This window comes from Herpailurus yagouaroundi, unplaced genomic scaffold (assembly GCF_014898765.1).
Source record: "Herpailurus yagouaroundi ecotype Mexico unplaced genomic scaffold, PumYag 183, whole genome shotgun sequence".
Taxonomy (NCBI): Eukaryota; Metazoa; Chordata; class Mammalia; order Carnivora; family Felidae; genus Herpailurus; species Herpailurus yagouaroundi.
The window spans coordinates 17,364,010-17,382,680 of record NW_024412414.1 but is presented as its reverse complement, the minus strand read 5'-3'; the positions used below and the strand labels follow the sequence as shown (position 1 = coordinate 17,382,680).

At 41.2% G+C, this 18,671-nt stretch overlaps 1 protein-coding gene across 1 annotated transcript in view; it reads right to left on the bottom strand.

Annotated features, from left to right (window-relative positions):
* Positions 1-3,315: 3,315 nt before the first annotated feature.
* The window catches only part of PROK2 (prokineticin 2), a 35,688-nt gene continuing 20,332 nt past the window's right edge, over positions 3,316-18,671 (bottom strand). Inside the window, exons 2-5 of the mRNA XM_040492168.1 lie at positions 18,533-18,665; positions 15,240-15,365; positions 6,306-6,368; positions 3,316-4,961 (exon numbers count right to left, since the gene is read on the bottom strand). Of these exons, the coding sequence (XP_040348102.1) occupies positions 4,857-4,961; positions 6,306-6,368; positions 15,240-15,365; positions 18,533-18,665 (427 nt within the window). The 3' untranslated portion in view covers positions 3,316-4,856. The remainder of the gene's footprint in view (positions 4,962-6,305; positions 6,369-15,239; positions 15,366-18,532; positions 18,666-18,671) is intronic.

The window sequence follows — 18,671 nt, the reverse complement described above, 5'->3', positions numbered from 1 at the left end:
TTAAAAAATTTCTCCCTTGAAACAGTAAACTATACAGCTGACATACAATTGATACTTCTAATATATACATATTTTTTACTTTAGAGAAAGAGAAAAAGAGAGCACGTGTGAACCCCCCGGGGGAGAGGGGCGGAGGGAGAAAGAGAGAAAATCTCAACCCTGGGATCATGACCTGAGCCAAAACCGAGAGTCAGACTTTTAACCAACTGAGCCACCCAGGCACCCCACAACTGATATTTCTTTGGTTGGCTATTAAAATGTATCAAGTATTTACCTTTCCATTCCTCTGAATATAAATGGTAGTTTTCTATTTGTGTTTTTTAGTATTTAGAATACCTATTTGGTAGAGCCCCCATTTGGGGGTTTAATTTTTTAATACTGTTGTTTCAAATTTTGTCTGATACTGAAACAAAATTGATATGAGCAGACACAAAGTATCTTCAGACGACACCAGTGGGTTTCGTAGGGGGACAATTTACCCCTACCTACTCATTTGGTAATGCCTAGAGACATTTTGGGGTGTGACGGCTTAGGGGAACTACTGGCATCTAGTGGGCAGGAGACAGGGGTGCTGTTAAACAGCCTACAGAATACGGGACCGTGCCTCACAACAAAAACTGGCCTGGCCCAGGAAGTCAGTAGCGTCAGTGTTGAGAAATCCTGGATGAAAATGAGCGAATGCCTGGAAATACCCCCCAGCTGCCCCTGCAGGGCGCAGGCCCGGTTTTGCCTGGCTGTGGCACAGCTCATGAGTGCGTGTTCCAGGCCTTCATGATGATGAAAATCCGCGTGGACACAATAGTACACACTGTGTACGTACATGACACAGGCTTCCCCGGGCATTTGCCCCATGATTTTCTACTTTCTTGCCTTTCAATCTCTTGTGGCGTATGTACGTTTTATTAAAATGCTTACTAATGTGAGTTACTCAGTTACAATTTGCTGCAATATTGGACTTTCTAAAGCATTTTGAGGATTTATAGCTCCAGTAACATAGAATGAAATCTGGAGATACACAGGAACATGGGGCTAGGAGAGGGGGCAGTTCGGAAGCTGTCACCTGGGAGGGTGTGCCTGGAGGACGACCAAGGTCAACAAACCAAGGGAGCCGGCTGCACAGCCTCCTCAGGGCCAGCAGGAGAGCCAGCACCAGCCAGGCTGCACCCAGGCCTGCTTCCCTAATGTAATTCAGAGGAGCTTTGAATAGACTCCTCAAATGAGCTATGTAACCCACTAAAATGCTCAAGCGGGACCCTTCTGTGAAGGTCCCTCTGGAAGTCATGGTGGGAGAAGAAAAAAAAAAACCATCCCGAAACAGAGATTCATTTATGCTTGAGGATCCCAGGGACTTTTGAGGGTGGCAAGAAAAGGCAGACATTAGCTACTCCCTCCACTTCTCATCTAACTACAAAGGTGTCTCATAAAGGGGTTTCATGGGGAAGCAACAGTTCTATAAAGCATATTCCTTTGTTCTTTCTCAGTGGCTCTCAACCACGGGTGCACCTTAGAATCAAATAAGTAGCTTCCAAAAAAAAAAAAAAAAAAATCCCAACACCCAGGCCTCACCCCAGACAAACTGAACCAGAATCAGGGTGATAGATAAGGGGGGGGGGGGAAGGAGTGGTCCTTCAAGAACAGTGTACTAATGGCATCTCGACTCTTGGGAGATGTGTGCTCTGAAAAGTGCCCTGACTTTTGGGGGAGTCAGAGTAGAGGGTAATAAATTTACTTAAGGATTATGTTGTCAAAGATACTAGAAGAGAAACAGTTCTCTTTAGTACCGTAGGGTGTACTGACCATTAACAAATCAGGGGGAAGATGTCGAAGAACCAAAGAAATATTAATTCTGGGGATATTACTGGAAATACAGGGCAACATGTTAAAAGAGAATGATCGTAAAAGGTCGTCAGTGAATTTTAGGCAGTGATCCTCACTGAATACCAAAACTGTCCTGTTTTTAAAATTAAAATGGTCCCCAACTTTAATCCTCTAAAAGAATGAAGTTAGAAAATTCTGAATGGGATGAGGTTTCTGATACTGAAACCAATGAAGAAGAAAATTGGCTTAGATGAGTGATCTATCACTGGACTGACTTTACAGAGCTCCAACACTAGAACAACACTGAAATGCTGGGAAGAAAAAAGGCCTTCAGTTAGATGAGAGGGTTTGTAAGGAAAGACTTTTAGCACAAACTTCTCTATGGTCAAAAAAAGATGTTGCTTTAAAAAAAAAAAAAAAAAAGGTTGAAGTCCGAAAGGACAGTTTTCAAGAAAGTCAGTGTTTGCAAAGGAATCCACAGGTCCACTTGAGTTTAGCTCGTAGGTTCTGGCATCAGATCTGTTTCTCTCCCAGCATGGATGGAATTCACACCCGATAATGACATCAAAGTAGATTGCTGACTTTAACTTTTCTTGCGCAAATTTTCAGTTTGCCTTACCTTGCAGAAATTCTGGCCTATGAAGTCCCAGTTTCAGGGAGAGAGCGTCCTGAGGAGGGAAGAAACAGCAGCACAGTCTTTATAGTGCAGGAATTTGTGCGCTTTGCGTACAGTGAGCTTAAAGAATCTCCATGGAACATGATTACGAGTTTTTGAAACAATTATTCGAAAGATGCTAACCCTGGTGACAAGTTAAAAGAACACTAACCAAATAAAGCTGTACCTTACAAAGAACGGAGTTAGTTATTCCCCAGTAAAAATAACAATCGAGGGGAGAGGTTAACAAATAGTAAGGTTCTGTTTTTCTTTGAATGGTAGTAGGTGAGTCAGTAGATATAGTTCTGAGTTTTCTACACAAACCTCACATTCCTTCTCATGGCTATACTACGAGCTACCTCTTTTTAGTGATTTTTTTTATTGAGTTGGTTTATGTAAAAGCAGAATTTTATAAAAGTCGTAAGCTTTTTAACTTGGGTGAAAATGGATGGTTGACCCAATCAAGTTTTCAGACTTAAGAAAAAGGATGTACCACACATTACAAGAAAACAACATTTAGCGTAACGGCTGAAGTGCCTGCCTCTTCACCCATAATTTCACTTGCTGAAGGCGATGTTTTTCCAACAAACTCACTGAGGAATGCTTCTTGCACACAAACTAAACTGAACCAAAAATAATACTTCTGTGACTAAATATGGTAATTAGTACAGCAAAATCTCATTCATTTATTTATGGGACATGTTAGCCCCCAGGGTAAAGTTACACACAATGTGCAACTGTGAGCGCCGGCTGAATAAGTTAAGTTAATACAAAATGGACGTTTCTTTTTTTTTTTTTTGCAACGGTTAGTGGGTTGGCATGGTCAAGTTTACTCAGTTGAACACATTTCATAAGCTGTTTATTTGTTGACGTTGATTCCATTTACAATACTTGGTGGGTTTTGCAAGGCTGGGCCACTGGCATCACCTTAAGGCTATCGCCTCGCATCCTGCCTGACCACTCTTGGTAAACACTGGGTCACTATATGCTGAATCAATACAGTGAAATCCCATGAGTCCATTCCTGATTACAACCAGTTCTGCATATCACAAGTTTCCTTCTTGTTCCAAAACCCTCACCGATTTACACATTGTTTATTTTTTGTACTACCTTAAAATTTCATGCAAACAGAACTTTCCTGTATGTAAAGTGAACACGCAAATACTGTTGGTGCTATTTTACCAATTTGGGGGTCTTTACCCATTTTAGAATGTGAGCTAATAGAAATCTGTTTGTAATAAAAACTGACAACAACTGTGACAAAAATAAGGATATAATATTAAAATAAATCAAATGATATACAATACTGTCATTATTCTGATACAGAATTTTTACACAGCAATATTGATATAGGGACACATGGCAGGATGTCAGGTAACCCATTACAATAGACCTTTTGGTTACAAGTAAAGTTTAAATTACAACTTAATACCGACTTTAAAATGGTAACTAGTGTTATGCCAGATTAAAATTAATACTTCCTCTTCAAGGGACATTTTCTGGAACATCTCTAATTATGAGACTTAAAAAATAAACTTCACAAGAAGAAAAAGAAGTGTAACATATTGGAGACGTGTTTCTTACTAAAAAACCCAAAAAACCCTAAATCTAGAAATAAGGTCTAAATGGACTTTCCATGCCTTCTGAGCTCACACCTGTCACACAGCGGATCTGAGGTTCTGTCGCATGGACAGGTTCCACGAAAGCTGGAGAGTATGCCCACCTCTGCTTCATCCAGGAAAATTGTGGAGTGTCTAGTTCAACCACACACCCTTTGCTGTTTAAGTATCAGGCAAAAAAGCTTGATTTTCCACACTGATTTTCCCAGCAAGCTAAAGGATATCTAACAACCCTGTTCCCCTCGTTAAAATGCTAGAAGGCCCAGAAGGGAAATGGCAAAGAATAAGTGGGGGCCTTAAAATTCTTTGAGGAGAGAAAAGAGACCAGAGGGTGTGTGTGTATGTGTGTGTGTGTGTGTGTGTGTGTGTGTGTGTGTGGTGGGCAGGGCTGGGGTGAGGGGGTTTCAGACAAAAAAGTTTCTGTAACAAAAGACCAAATTCTTATTCTCCTCATTTCTGTGAAAATGGGTGAGTTACTGGCATTAAAAAAGGCCAGACCAAGCCAAAACACAAACAGGGAAATGAGAACTGGTTCCATAATGCCCCACACTCTACATTTCTATCCAAAATAGAAATCCTCTTTCAGGAAAAAAAAAAAAAAAAAAAAGTCATTTAAACATCAAAGATAGAAACGTTACTTGGATAGCTGAGGAAGCAAGAGCATTTCTTTCTGGCATATTATACTTGTTGGGCACAATCACAAGTAAATAGACTTTACAGACATCATGTGGTTGTTCGCATTTAAAGTTTCTACTCTGAAGTGATTACTTTCGGGCTAAACAAATAAATCGATTAAATGAAGTCCGTAAACAGGCTAAGCCCGGCATACATGGACATGTGTGATGCATTCTCCGCCCAAAAAATGGAACCTAAGATAAAAGAAAAAAACTGAGTCAGAGCAGGAATCATTAAAAACAAAAGAAAACACCAAAACACCCAAACACACATAACAAAAAACAATTCTCGAGATATCTCTGAATAACAACAGCTGGTGTTATATTGTGAACTATTCATCAAGTGATATGCTCAGCTCTTTATATATTATCCTTTTCCATCCTTACAACCACTCTGTGAAGATGACAAATGCTTTAATTATACCCATTTTACAGATGACAGACAGAGGCACAGAGAGATTAGTAACTTGCCCCAAGTCACATACCCAGAACTCGAAGCTTGGCTGGCCACCTGGACCAGAGAGACCAAGCTTTTAACCACCAAGCTACACTGCCTTCACTTCTTCTCATTTTTTGGTCTGTATATCATCCTACTAATGAAGCTCATTAAGGAGGGCATAACATTATGGGCATGTTCACATTGATATAATGAGTAGATATGAAGTCACTGACAAGGATCAACACATAAATTCACACATTTGCACACAGATGGCAGAGGGGTCAAAATTCTGGGGAGGGGGGGTGTGGGTTGGAGAAGAACAAAAGAGAAATTAGGGAAGGAGGCAAGCTCGAGTCACAGAAATGGAACAAACCAAGCCCTGGCCTAAGGAGAGGCAGCAGAGAAAGGTCGGATTCATTCCAAGAGTCTTCCAGTGGGTATTTCTCAGTCTTGCCCATGCCACGAATGAAGCTGGGCTAAGGAGGCAAGTGGCATGGTGGTCCTTTGTCTGAGGGGCACGGGAGTACCTCAAAGTACATATTCTTTCTAGAGGCAAAGGACAACATCCATTCTCCCTCCCCTGGGAATCGTGCCCTCTTGAGAATCTGTCTACTTTGCAAGTTATAGCAAGAAACTTTCAGCCCAGGCCTGGAGGCAGTTGATAATCAATGAAATGGGATGGCAGATTACTCCCAGCCAGGGTAACGTGAGAGACGCAAGCTCTTAGAGACTCATGCCTCAGGGACCCTTCTTCGGTTGACACATGGCACAAAAATGCATCCTTTCTGTTTCTCAATTCAGATGCTTTTTCCGGTAATCATTCTAGTGGATTTCCTAATTCTATTCCACCAAAAGAGGCCGCCCCATACCAATTATCTGTCTTGAGGAGGAAATCTCGGATACATCTTCCAGATGCCTTCTAAATAATTTCTTTGCACATAAGAAAAGAAAGACTGTGCAGACAGTGACAGAACCATTCTAACCTTCTTTTGTGGTTGAACTAATAGGACAAACCCAACTGTATGGTGGTCCAACAACATTCAGGACTGATTATTCTGCTCATTGTCTTTGGGTTGGTACCATGCTCATGTCCTTCTTACATCCTTTTTCCTTTTTCTTCTCTTCCTCTTTCTTCTCTCCTGCCTTCCATTTCCAAAATGGTTCTGGAAGGGCCAGGGAAATGACTGTGATCAATAAATACAAAAGGAAGAGAGGGAAGCAATAGGAGGGCAGGGTGTGCATGGGGTGAACAGGCAGAGACATCCTTCTGCCTTTTTTTCACAAGGGCCTCATTTTCAAGGCTGCAAGGACAGTGTCTACATGCAGGTGCCACGGCCGTCAGCTCCATGCAGACTTGTGCGCAGAATGGTTCTGTCACTGTGTGTGTCAAAGGGCACACAGATGGCTAGCTCAGTTGTTGGCATGGAGACCATGTCAGAGGAAGTGGGTGCGGGTCGACTGGCTTAGACGATCACACGTGGACCGTATAAGAAGTTAGCACCCCGGACCTTCATCACCTATTCTAGCCCTGAGCCTCTGAGCGCTTCACTTTGTCAGACCCAAAACCACTGGCATGGGCCAGAGGTTCTGAGTTGGGGGGGATTCTGTCCCAGAGGGCACATCTGGCAATATCCAGAGGCACTTTGGTTTGTCACAACTTGGGGGAAGGAGTGTCAGTCATATCTAGTGGGTGGAGGTCAGAGAATGCGGCTTAACAGCCTACAATGCACAGCACAGCCTCCCAACAACAAACAACTATCTGGCCCAACGTGCCAACAGAGCCGGCGTTGAGAAAAATGAACACGGGCAGCAATAATGAAGGAAAAGGAGCCTAAATGAGTGAATGAGAACTATAATACACACGTCCGGCTGTTTCACATGGACAACGCCAAGCGTGTTTCTTTCATTCACTCATTCAGCAGTAGTTCAGTGAGGGTCACCAGCACATCCATCCTCGTTCTAGGTGCTACGGATACAGAGATGGACAGGAGATGAAAGGCCTCTGCCGAGCATGGAGCTTACTTTTTAATGAGGGAAGACAGGTAACCAGCAAGATAGTTTAAGCTATGAGTAAGTGTCCTCATGGTGCTTACAGTCTTGTGATTTGTCCTTCAAGACACCATGATCACTCTCTGGCCTGTCATGTGGGTTCTCAGTACCCTGAAGAGAGCAGCAATGGAAAATAACACTAGAGACCTGCCATGGCCAGGCTTCATAAGGCACTGGGCATCAATGTCACACCAAACCCGTGTGCCAGATTTTTGTCTCATTTTGACACAAGCCAAGTGGCTTCTTCTTTTTTTCAACGCGTATTTATTTTTGAGACAGAGAGAGAGCAAGAGAGAGCAGGAAAGGGGCAGAGAGAGAAGGGGACAGAGGACCTGAAGCAGGCTCTGTGCTGACAGCAACGAACCCGAAGTGGGGCTCGAACGCACGAACCATGAAATCATCACCTGAGCTGAATTCGGAAGCTCAAGCGACTGAGTCACCCAGGCACCCCGTAAGTGGCTTCCTCTTGAGCTGAAGTAATGTGGCTGACTGCAGTCACCCAGCTGAAAGTGGACATGTCACAGACCCAGTCCCACTTTCTTCCAGAGTTTGCTCTTTTCTCAAATACCACCATCCCCCAACTTTGAAGCTTTGTGAAGAAATCTCCTTTGTGAGCACATGGCACTTAGCCTGGTCCACGGGAGACACTGGAGAAAATATGTGTTAAAGGCCTCTCTCCTGGCAAAGCCCCCACCACAGACTATGTGCCACCTGAAGGCAGAGGGGTGGCCTTCCCAGATCCTGTGGCTTCTGCTCACTCGGCACACCAATGCCTGGTACCAGGCAGGGACCCAAGGGGCTCATGCCACCAAAGTTAGAGATGGATTTACTGCGAAGCCAAAGAGGGTGAGGGCCTTCACTCGTGTGGTTCCCTGCAGGGCTTGGGTAGGGCCCTGGCAGTGTGTTCACAAGGTCATAGGTCTGTGTGACTCTTTAAAAAATATTGTGGGGGGCACCTGGGTGGCTCAGTGGGTTGAGCATCCGACTTCGGTTCGGGTCATCATCTCACAGTTTGTGAGTTCGAGCCCCACATCGGGCTCGCTGCTGTCAGCAAAGAGCCTGCTTTGGATCCTCTGCCCCGCTCTCTCTGCCCCTGCTCTTTGTGCGCTCTCTTGCTCTCTCTCAAAAATAAATAAAACATCACAAATATTGTGAATTCTTCTTTTTCTTATTGAGGGCACCAACATGGTATTAGCCTAGGCCCAGATCTGCCCTGGCAATCTTAACATAATGATTAGACGGTCTTGCAGGACCTTTTATACCTGGATTCCCTTGTCTCATTCTTATCAAGTCCACTTCCCCTCTTTCAATATCTTTCTTTCACCCCCTGCCAAGGATATTTTTCTTTTTCTTTTTTTTTATCTGCACCTGCCCTTAGCGGGTTTTCCTCCTCCCCTTCCATCTGTGAGCTCATAATGACAAAGAACTCCATTTCTGATATTATACACTTATTAGATACTTGACATTTTCTCAACAGGCCCGTTCATTTCTAGATCTACATATACTGTGTGACAAACTTAATAGATATCTAACAGCCACAGATACATAACAAAGTATATAGAAGATGCATATTCAGAGGCATATATATAGCCAAGGAGCTAACTATTCAGTCCAAATTTGATGGCTTATTTTAGAATTAACTCAATCCGTTTCTTATAGACTAAAATTTCAAACAGAAAATTCTAGAAATAGCCAAGGTAGAACCTTTAGAACTTTCCAGAAGGCATGATTCTTATCCATTTGTGGCATTTTTAAAGAGAAAATAATAGCACTGCCACAAAACAAATGTTTGTGGTTTCTCTCACAACAGAGTCAGTTTTGCTAAAGAAAGAAACATAAAGAAGGATACATGAGGGTGCCTGGGTGGCTCAGTCAGTTAAGCGTCTAACTATTTCAGCTCAAGTCATGATCTCACAGCTCATGGGATCGAGCCCCGCGTCGGGCTCTATGCTGACAGTGTAGAGCCTGCTTGGGATTCTCAATCTCTTTCTTTCTCTCTCCCCCGCTCCTCTCTCTCTCTTCCCACCCCTCCCCTGCTTGTGCTCTGTCTCTCTCAAAATAAATAAATAAACTTAAAAAAAAAGCATACATGAAGAAAACTGTGGTCATGTCACATAAAAAGCACTAGTCCAATATGGGAGGAATTGGGGGGGGCGGGCAAAATGGGGAAAAGGGGTTAATGGAACAGTGGCAGATGGTAGCTAGACTTTGGATGGTGATCACTTTATACTTCAGACAGATCTCAAATTATAATGTTGTATGCATAACTTACATAATTTATATACCAATTTTATCTCAATAAAAAAGTTATGTGTGTTTTTAATAAAGCCAGTTTTGTACATTAACTTTTGCCAACAAAAGTACATAGTTCACAAAATTTCAAATAGCCTTAGTAGTGCCTAAAATAGAAGCCCAAAATCTCAGAATTTCTGCCACTCCCAGTCTCCAGTTTTAATAATTAGGAAGATCGCCAATGTATTTGAATTGGGTCAAGTTTTAAAATGTTTCTTCAATTTTTTTTTTGGAGTAAGTATATATTCATACAACCCTAAATAATGCAATTATTTATCTTCTTGTGAGTAGAGGGTTCACATGGAACTGCACTGTGCTCTCTGAAAGAGTAAAGGAAAACAGGGAATGAGGGGGTAGGCCTCATGGGTTGTGTGGAACTTCACGTGGGTTGGGGAAGCTGTTGGCATATATGCCCGGGGCCTCTGGGTCTAGAGGGGAGTAAAATACTGGCAAGAAGTAAGGGTGGTAAGGATGGGTGTAGGGGACCCACATGGCTCTCATCTGTGGCAGCCACAAGTACCCCGTGTGGTAGGGAGGACACACGAAGTATGTGCCTGGGTAGCTGCTGGGCGCCTAATACAATGGTGCTGCTGTGTCCCCTCACTGCGTCCTGTGAGGCTAAGTACAATGTAGTGTGAGGCCAGGGGTGCCCAACCAGAACAATTTCCATCTCCCAAACTGTCACAGGGAACATTTGTCATAGTCCGGAGACACGGCTGGTTGTTACAACTGAGAGAGGAGGCTGCTGACCTCTAGTGGGAGGAAGCCAGGGATGCTGCTAAAACATCCTATAGGGTCCAGGCTGGCCCCCACAACAAAGAGCTATGGGGCCCATACTGTCAGCAGTATATTTAGTATATCTGTCAGTATACAGACTAAAGTATATTTATGTCCTCTGAGTCTTTCTGACAATGAACTTGTACGCACAGCCATGATGCTGCCCTGAGGGAGAAAATTTAAATAGTGGCTTCTGACACCTGTGATAGGAAACATGAGGAAATTAATGTACTAAGCTTTCTTCGACCCATCTTCCACTAAATTCTATACTTACATAAGTTATATTTTAGTTAAGATTGTTTTAAGAAGTACTCTCTATCCTGAAATTATAATTACAATGTTTTATCATTGTAATTCTAAATTTATCATTTTAAAATAGAAACAGCTAATAATTTTTAAAATCTTCCTTTAAAAAAAAACACAAAAATGTCCCAGGTTTTAACTGGGAAAAAAAAATGTTTTTTCAGAAAAGGAAAATATATTGGTCAAGTATTGAAGTGTCATGCCATATATATATATATATATATATATATATATATGTATATGTGTGTGTGTGTATGTGTGTATATATATACATACATATATATATATGTATAACCCAGAAAACAAAAAACAAAACTGGAACAGAAAAGTGTTAAATATACAAAACAGAGCAGAAACAACTTTTTGGAGGAAACACAGTTGTTTAAAATGAAAAAATAGGGGCGCCTGGGTGGCTCAGTCGGTTAAGCGTCCGACTTTGGCTCAGGTCATGATCTCGCGGTCCGTGGGTTCGAGCCCCGCGTCGGGCTTTGTGCTGACAGCTCAGAGCCTGAAGCCTGTTTCAGATTCTGTGTCTCCCTCTTTCTCTGACCCTCCCCTGTTCATTCTCTCTCTCTGTCTCAAAAATAGGTAAATGTTAAAAAAAAAATTAAAAAAAAAGAAAAAATAATAAATCACACATTATAAAAATAAAAGTATTAATCACAGAATGATAAACTTCCAAAGCCAAGCAGTAATCAGAACAGGATAGAAATGGCTAATCTTTGTCAACTGTGAAAAGTGTTGGTATTAATTAAAATATTAAAATAATGTTTTTCTTTTTAAACAGTAAAATACTCCTTGTAGACATACGATTCAGCAATTCATCCTTAATTGTTAGAAAACTGTTAAAAATGAATACATGTTAAAACTTTCATTTGACCAAATATGTATTTGGAAAACATACACTCTGTCCTTCTTAGGGAGGATGATCTTTTATTCTACTTTTGAATTATCAAATGTAAACTTAAAAACTGTACAATTATAAGATTATAGCCTAGCAGTCACTATAAAGTCCACAAGTTAGTTAATGTATCTGAAATAAAACAGTAAACTGAATCCAGTGACTATCAATTCCTACCTGTAGTTTGTAATTTCATTCATCAAATATTATTCACTTTATCAAAATAAACACACATTTGTGGCTAATGACTAAGTCAAGCCAGAATGGAAAGTTTAAAATCTAAACAGGAGCAGCACTTATTCACAGTCTGGTGTTTTAAAAACACTGATCCCTGTGACCCTTCTTTAAAAACAAAACAAAACAAACAAACCCCCCCCCCAAAAAAAAGAAGAAGAAAGAAAGTACTGAACACGTCATATTAAAATACAATTTTCTATGCAGTGTCTACATTTTTACCATTTACCGATGAGCTATTAAACTGTAGTCTGAAGTTGAATTCTATATATTACATTCACCAGGAAACATTTACAAACATTTTTTTCCTCAAGTTGTTTTGAATACAATATAGTGGAGAGATAATCTGGAAATAACTAGTTTTTACCAGGATAAGTTAATTCCGCCCAGAACAAATAATAACTCCTGGACCTACTCTAAAAATAGGCCATTGAAATAACCGATGAAAACGTATTTTCAAGACAGAAAAGTATCCAGGATGAAAAGTTGTAACACTGAGTTCTAGAAAAACTTTTCAGGTGGGCATCTGAATAGGGGAAAAGTTAAGATCTGACAAAAAGAAACCTTTCTTTTTTTTTTTTTTAATCCTTCAGTTCTTTTATCACTTAATTCTAATATGAAAACCATAATTTGCCATTAAAGACTTCATTATTAAAACTATGGTAAAAACAAAGTGCAGAGATGTACCTGGGTTTATGGGAGAAGAATGATTTTGTTTACTCTCAGAAACGACCTTGCACGAGACCTGAACTGGAAGTTATCTAGAAACCCAGGGAAACACTATTTGGTTCTCTTTTTTATGGGGTGCCTGGGTGGCGCAGTCGGTTAAGCGTCCGACTTCAGCCAGGTCACGATCTCGCGGTCCGTGAGTTCGAGCCCCGCGTCAGGCTCTGGGCTGATGGCTCAGAGCCTGGAGCCTGTTTCCGATTCTGTGTCTCCCTCTCTCTCTGCCCCTCCCCCGTTCATGCTCTGTCTCTCTCTGTCCCAAAAATAAATAAACGTTGAAAAAAAATTTTTAAAATAACCTCAGATTTGGGAAGCTCATCAAAACTACATAGGATGTGACAAATTCCCATGCGGACACCATTATCTCTCGTCCCACACAAACCAGTCTTGGTTAACTGGAGTACAAAGCGTTCCAACGAAACCGCTTTTGTGGAGGCAGAAGAGTATGGTGATTCACACCACAAAAACACTGGCTGGAGCGTCAGACAGAAATGGAGCCCGGTGTCTCTCTGTGACCTATCACCTTGTGACCTCAGCCAGTTACTGAGTCTCCTCTGAGGCTGCAGGTGGTTGTATGCAGCACAGGACAGAAACAAACGTGCTTCATAGGCACATCTTGTATTAAATTAAAAAAAAGCATATATAACATTTAGTACAGAGTGTGGGGTACGTCACAGCCTTCAACAGGTGGCAACTGTAATTGCTATGATTACAAACAGCAGTTGAGTAGAATGTGTCACTTTCTCCTTGTTTTAGCAAGCAGGCCACGTGACTCTAGTATGCAGGGAGCGTAAGGTTATGCTAACACTGTGTGAGAATGTCATTCTTAAAAGAAAAGGTTAAGAGTAGACTTTTCAATGGCTCAAATGACTCACATGTACAAACGTGGACTTGCCCTTGATAAGGGTGATGAAAAACGAGACATCAATGCCAAGGGTGACTGGGTTGGTGTCACTTCCCCGCAGGGAGTTTGGCATTGAGACAGACAACTAACGGCTTACAACCTTTCCTGTCTTACAGCGGCCAAGAATAAAAGGTGCATGTCATACTTTAAAATGACTGTAAAACCACAGGAGGGATGGTCTACGCGGAACAGGAAGTATTTCTCAAGGAAACCACAGGAAAGCCAAACAGCCTTCAGAGAGACCCAAACAAGTGGAGTCCCTATTACAGCTCACAGAACTAAAACAATCCAGTTTACTGCATTACCTTTACTCCGAGAAAGTCAAAATAGTAACTGTTATCTACAACTGTAGCATATGAGGAAGATGGTGGGCCTTACTACAGCTTTCAACCCCAAACTACATGTAGAAGGCGGGGTCGAGTTTGCTTCAAAAACACTCCATCTATTAAAAAAAAAATTGTTTTGGGGCGCCTGGGTGGCGCAGTCGGTTAAGCATCCGACTTCAGCCAGGTCACGATCTCACGGTCCGTGAGTTCGAGCCCCGCGTCAGGCTCTGGGCTGATGGCTCAGAGCCTGGAGCCTGTTTCAGATTCTGTGTCTCCCTCTCTCTAACCCTCCCCCGTTCATGCTCTGTCTCTCTCTGTCTCAAAAATAAATAAAACGTTAAAAAAAAATTAAAAAAAAATTGTTTTAATGTTTATTTATTTTTGAGAGAGAGAGAGAGAGAGAGAGAGAGAGAGGGACAGAGCACAAGCAGGGGAGGGGCAGAGAGAGAGGGAGACACAGAATCTGAAGCAGGGTCCAGGCTCTGAACTGTCAGCACAGAGCCCGATGCAGGGCTCGAGCTCATAAACCGTGAGATCATGGCCTGAGCCGAAGTCAGCTCAATGGACTGAGCCATCCAGGCGCCTGGTCACCCCATCTATTTTGAAACAGGAGTGTACAACAGGGAGAGAGAATGCTGCAGAAAGACTGAGCTCTGCCCCCCAACAAGCCACCTGGCCTGGGAAACGCCTTTTCATGCTCTGGACTTCACTTTGCTGCTGGGTAAAACCAGGAGGTGGCACTAGGGGAGCAAGTCACTGTCACCTGGTATTGCTGGGGAAGCCTGCCAAGATCCCATCATTTTCAAAGTTTTGATCGGGAAGGGCTGAGACTCTCCAGGCTCCACAGACTTTTCTGCTCCCTCCTGTCTCCTACCCACCCTTTCCTGAAGTAACATAAGTGACAGACCCTTGTGGACGGGACAGTCTACAACACACCCTCTAAAGCACCGTCCAACCCTGCCTTCATATGGTCATACCACTAACTGCTAAAACTGTCCAAAAGTGTTGTTGAGGTCATTAGGATATTTATACTTGAGATAAAAGAATAAACTGGAAAATTAAACGCCATTAACCTCTAGGATTATGAACTGTGTACTGCGTAGACTGAGGGAAAATAGAGGATTTTTAAATTAAGATACAAGGTAACTGTATCATTGATGGTTTTCAGTAAGAGACAAAACACAAAGTTATTTACCTCTGCCTTATCAGTACGTCTGATATTTGTATTTATATTGTCCTAAATAATTTTTAGGCAAATTCATGGTTTTGAAGTTATTTTTATGACATGTTTCTAAGGTCATGAAAGCCATGGTATGAAAATGATTCACAGGGTGAGGACAGTAGAGGACACAGCTGGTTATAATGGAAGGAGAGAGGGGAGAGGACGTGGTTTCCCGTCGTCACCTTCTCTCACTTGTGATTTCAAGCACATTACCCTGGGTTTCATGCCATACAGGCCTTGCCGGGAGTTGAGTTACCACAACATAAGGGAACCACTGAGCACCTGGGTATATATACTAACTTTACGAGTCAGCGGATGGCAGCTGTCTCCCACTTTGCCCATAGGTGTGCAAATCCTTATGCTCTTAACCCAGATACTAACAGCACAGCACATGCCTCCACCACACTGGGGGTCCTTGTCGCAGGCCTGAAAAGTAACAGACAGACAGATAAATACAGGTAGCAGGGAAGACTCAGGCTAAGGAAATCCAAAATTAGCAGTAAAAAGGGCTCTTTAAATATCCAACCACTAGGATTTTAATACTCACGCATAAAAAATAACTGTAATCTTCATTTTCTTGAACATATTTAGAATAAAATCTGATCAGAAGAGATTTTCCTAGTTTAAAAACAATGGCCTACATAATGGTGCACACATTATGAAAATCTTAAATCAATACACATAGAAAATGTTATGTGTGTTAAAAAACGCACATAGAAAATCACCTCTCTTTTCTAGGATTTTGTGGCTGAATTGGCTTTGAACTTGAAAAACGAGGCTACATTAGTCTTATACCATACATGGCCATTAGGAACTACATAAATTGAATCAAAAGATTTTATGACTATTAACTGCAGAATACGTTGGGCCCAATTTTAAAAAGGGATTTAAGTGGTCTCTAAATCTGGCATGAAATGCTCCAGACCCATAAAGGCACTGATGTAAATTTTAAAAGTGCTCATTCTCCCTTTCAAATATTTGCATTTTGGTTCATGAGACTTGATGTTTCTCACACCACTGACTTGATTTTCACCATTTCCTCTTTAAAGAAAGAAATTTCATGGGTTGGGAATGGACAAACCAAGACTTTTGTCTACTGTTAGGCTTTTTTGGGGGTAAGTAACCTACAAAAAGGAAATTATTGGCTTAGGATATACATATGTGTACATTATAAAATCAGTGGAACTATTCTTTAAGATTTATCCGATTTAGAAATGCAAACGACAGATACACTTATCAACAATGATTACTCAGGCCATCTGTTCCCAATATAAAAATTATAAATACAAGTAATTAAAGAATCAACTATGGAGAAATTTTCATACTCTCTCTAAATGGAAATAAATAATGTAGTCTAAATTTATTTGCATGAAAATAGATCTAAAGGACAACTGTTCCTTCCTAGAACCAACAAAAAATAGGAAGCTTAGTTTGAGTGGTGTGCAATACTCTGTTTTGCTAGAGCTAAGGTAAAACATACTGTACTGTATGTGTAAGAAACTAAAAACTCTACAGTTTAGACAGAAATTCAAATTTTTTACATTTACTGGAAACAGTTCTTTTTCTTCAATGTTTTGGGGCCAGTCCCAAGTTCTCAAAACATAAATATATGAGCACACCCTTGTTTACTATTTTTCTTTAAAAACTACGAACCATCTAGCTCCAGGGTTGGTTTATTTCCCTCATGAGAATTTTTTTTCTCATTCTATTTAAGGCAACTATCTGATCAAAAGCTACAGTTTTCACTTCCGACTGTTAGGACATTTATATGAAAACATCCAAACGTTTCTATTTTCCAATTTTTATGCGTTTGCCAGAAATCACGTACATGTGGCCTTTACATTCCATAAATGAGAGGTTCAGTATGTGCTCTTTTCCAATACGTTCTTAACAAATCTATGTGGAATATAAATCAATTTCAAATGAACGACATATATTACAAAAAAAAAAGATAAATATTTAAGGTGGAGGTTTCAGGCAGTATTTTATATCAACAGATGCCCAAGACCCAGAATTCTGAAGCCCCACTAACCCTTTTTTATACGACAATCAAAAGCCAGCCAAAATCTTTTAAAAATTCAATCAATCACTTGGATGTTTAACATCCTGAAGACGAGAAGTTACTAAGTTTTTCATTTGGCTCCAGATGGTTCCTGTCATGAAGACATAACTACATTTTTTTATTGCCATGTCGCTTAGAGAAATTTTTTTTAAAAAATCACTGAGGTAAAACAACAACAAAAAACAGTATATGTAAGTCCACACTAAACCTCTCTAACAGATAAACATTCAGTGTGATAACATTTCATTTTTGTAACAAAAAACTTCAGTTCTTGGAAATATTCACAAAGAATTGCATAGGTTTATGTATTTTTAATTAGACAGCTGTTGCCTAATGCCCCGCATCCTTAACCCATTGCAGATCTATTCAAATAGTGTTGTCCTGTGAATGGAACAAAAAGATACTTATATTGCAGAGGAATTCTGGGCTCAGAGGATTAGGGAGAAATTTAAAATGAGCCAGCAGGGGAAGAGGGGAAAAAAACCTCAATCATGTTCCAACTCATATATTAAAAAGACCTGTAAAAACTTTTTTTTTTCCAACCACACTGACAAAGCTATTCAAATACATTTTGTAAAAACCTCTATTTTAATAAATACCACAATGCTTATAATATGTATTGGATATAACCAAATACTGTTACTGTGCAAGGTCTTTCAAGATGCTATAAACCCTATTAACTAACTTGGGAGAGTGGAGCTTTATTTTCTCAATACAATGACATTTCCCTCAAATTTAAATATTTCATTACGCATCATCTGTTCAAACATAAAAGGTTTATTGAAATCCCATGATGTGCACTTAGATAATTGAAGTAATTTCATGGAGGTGTTAATTTAAGACTTAAAAAAAAAAAAAGAGTAAAGCAGGTGAACAACCAGGAAACGGTAGCGGTTTTGCATTGTTGATGTTAAAATAGACAAGATTTTTAAATTTTGTACTGTAAACTCATCCTTCGGGTCCACCCAGAGAAAACTGTTGGTAGGAGCAGGAGAGAAAACTGAATCAGCTCCTACTTCCAAAAATGATGAGGACAACTTCTCAAAGCTGAAACTAACACCTACATTGCAACCTACTCCATAATTATACCGGGGCACTGGAGGTGCTTTATCAGGAACTGGAAATGGAGAACTTTTACAAGGAAACCCTCAAGACGCTAGGGGGGGAAAAAAAGCCCTGGAAACAGAAGGAAGTGCCCCCGTTGCTTTTCAAAGCGCACACATGGCCTCGGACCAAGTTATTTCTAAGGGTTTCTGCGGAGGGAGCCAGACGAGCAAATTCCTTGACCATAGGACAAGTCTCAGGATTGGGGGATATTCGTCTTGCCCCTTTGCATTTCAGAAAGGGCCTCGCAAATTGTAAGGTTCGAGGCTGGAACGTCTCTAAGAAGTACTAGAGAAGACTCTGAAAGCAAACTTCTTTCAGCTTAACAGAAAAACCGACCAAACTCGAGGAGAGAGCTTGTAAGGAGATCGGACGGAAACAAGCGGGAGAAGTTGGTGATAAAGGAGGTGGGTAACACTTCGCTCACTTTTTCTTCCAAGGCGCACCCAATGTCCCGGACCGTCTGCCGCTTTTGGAGCAGCGCACCTCTCCCAGCGCGCCAAAGGGCCACCGGGGCAGGTGTCCCTGCCCGGGGCGACCCTCCCCGTGCCGCTCCCCTCCTGACC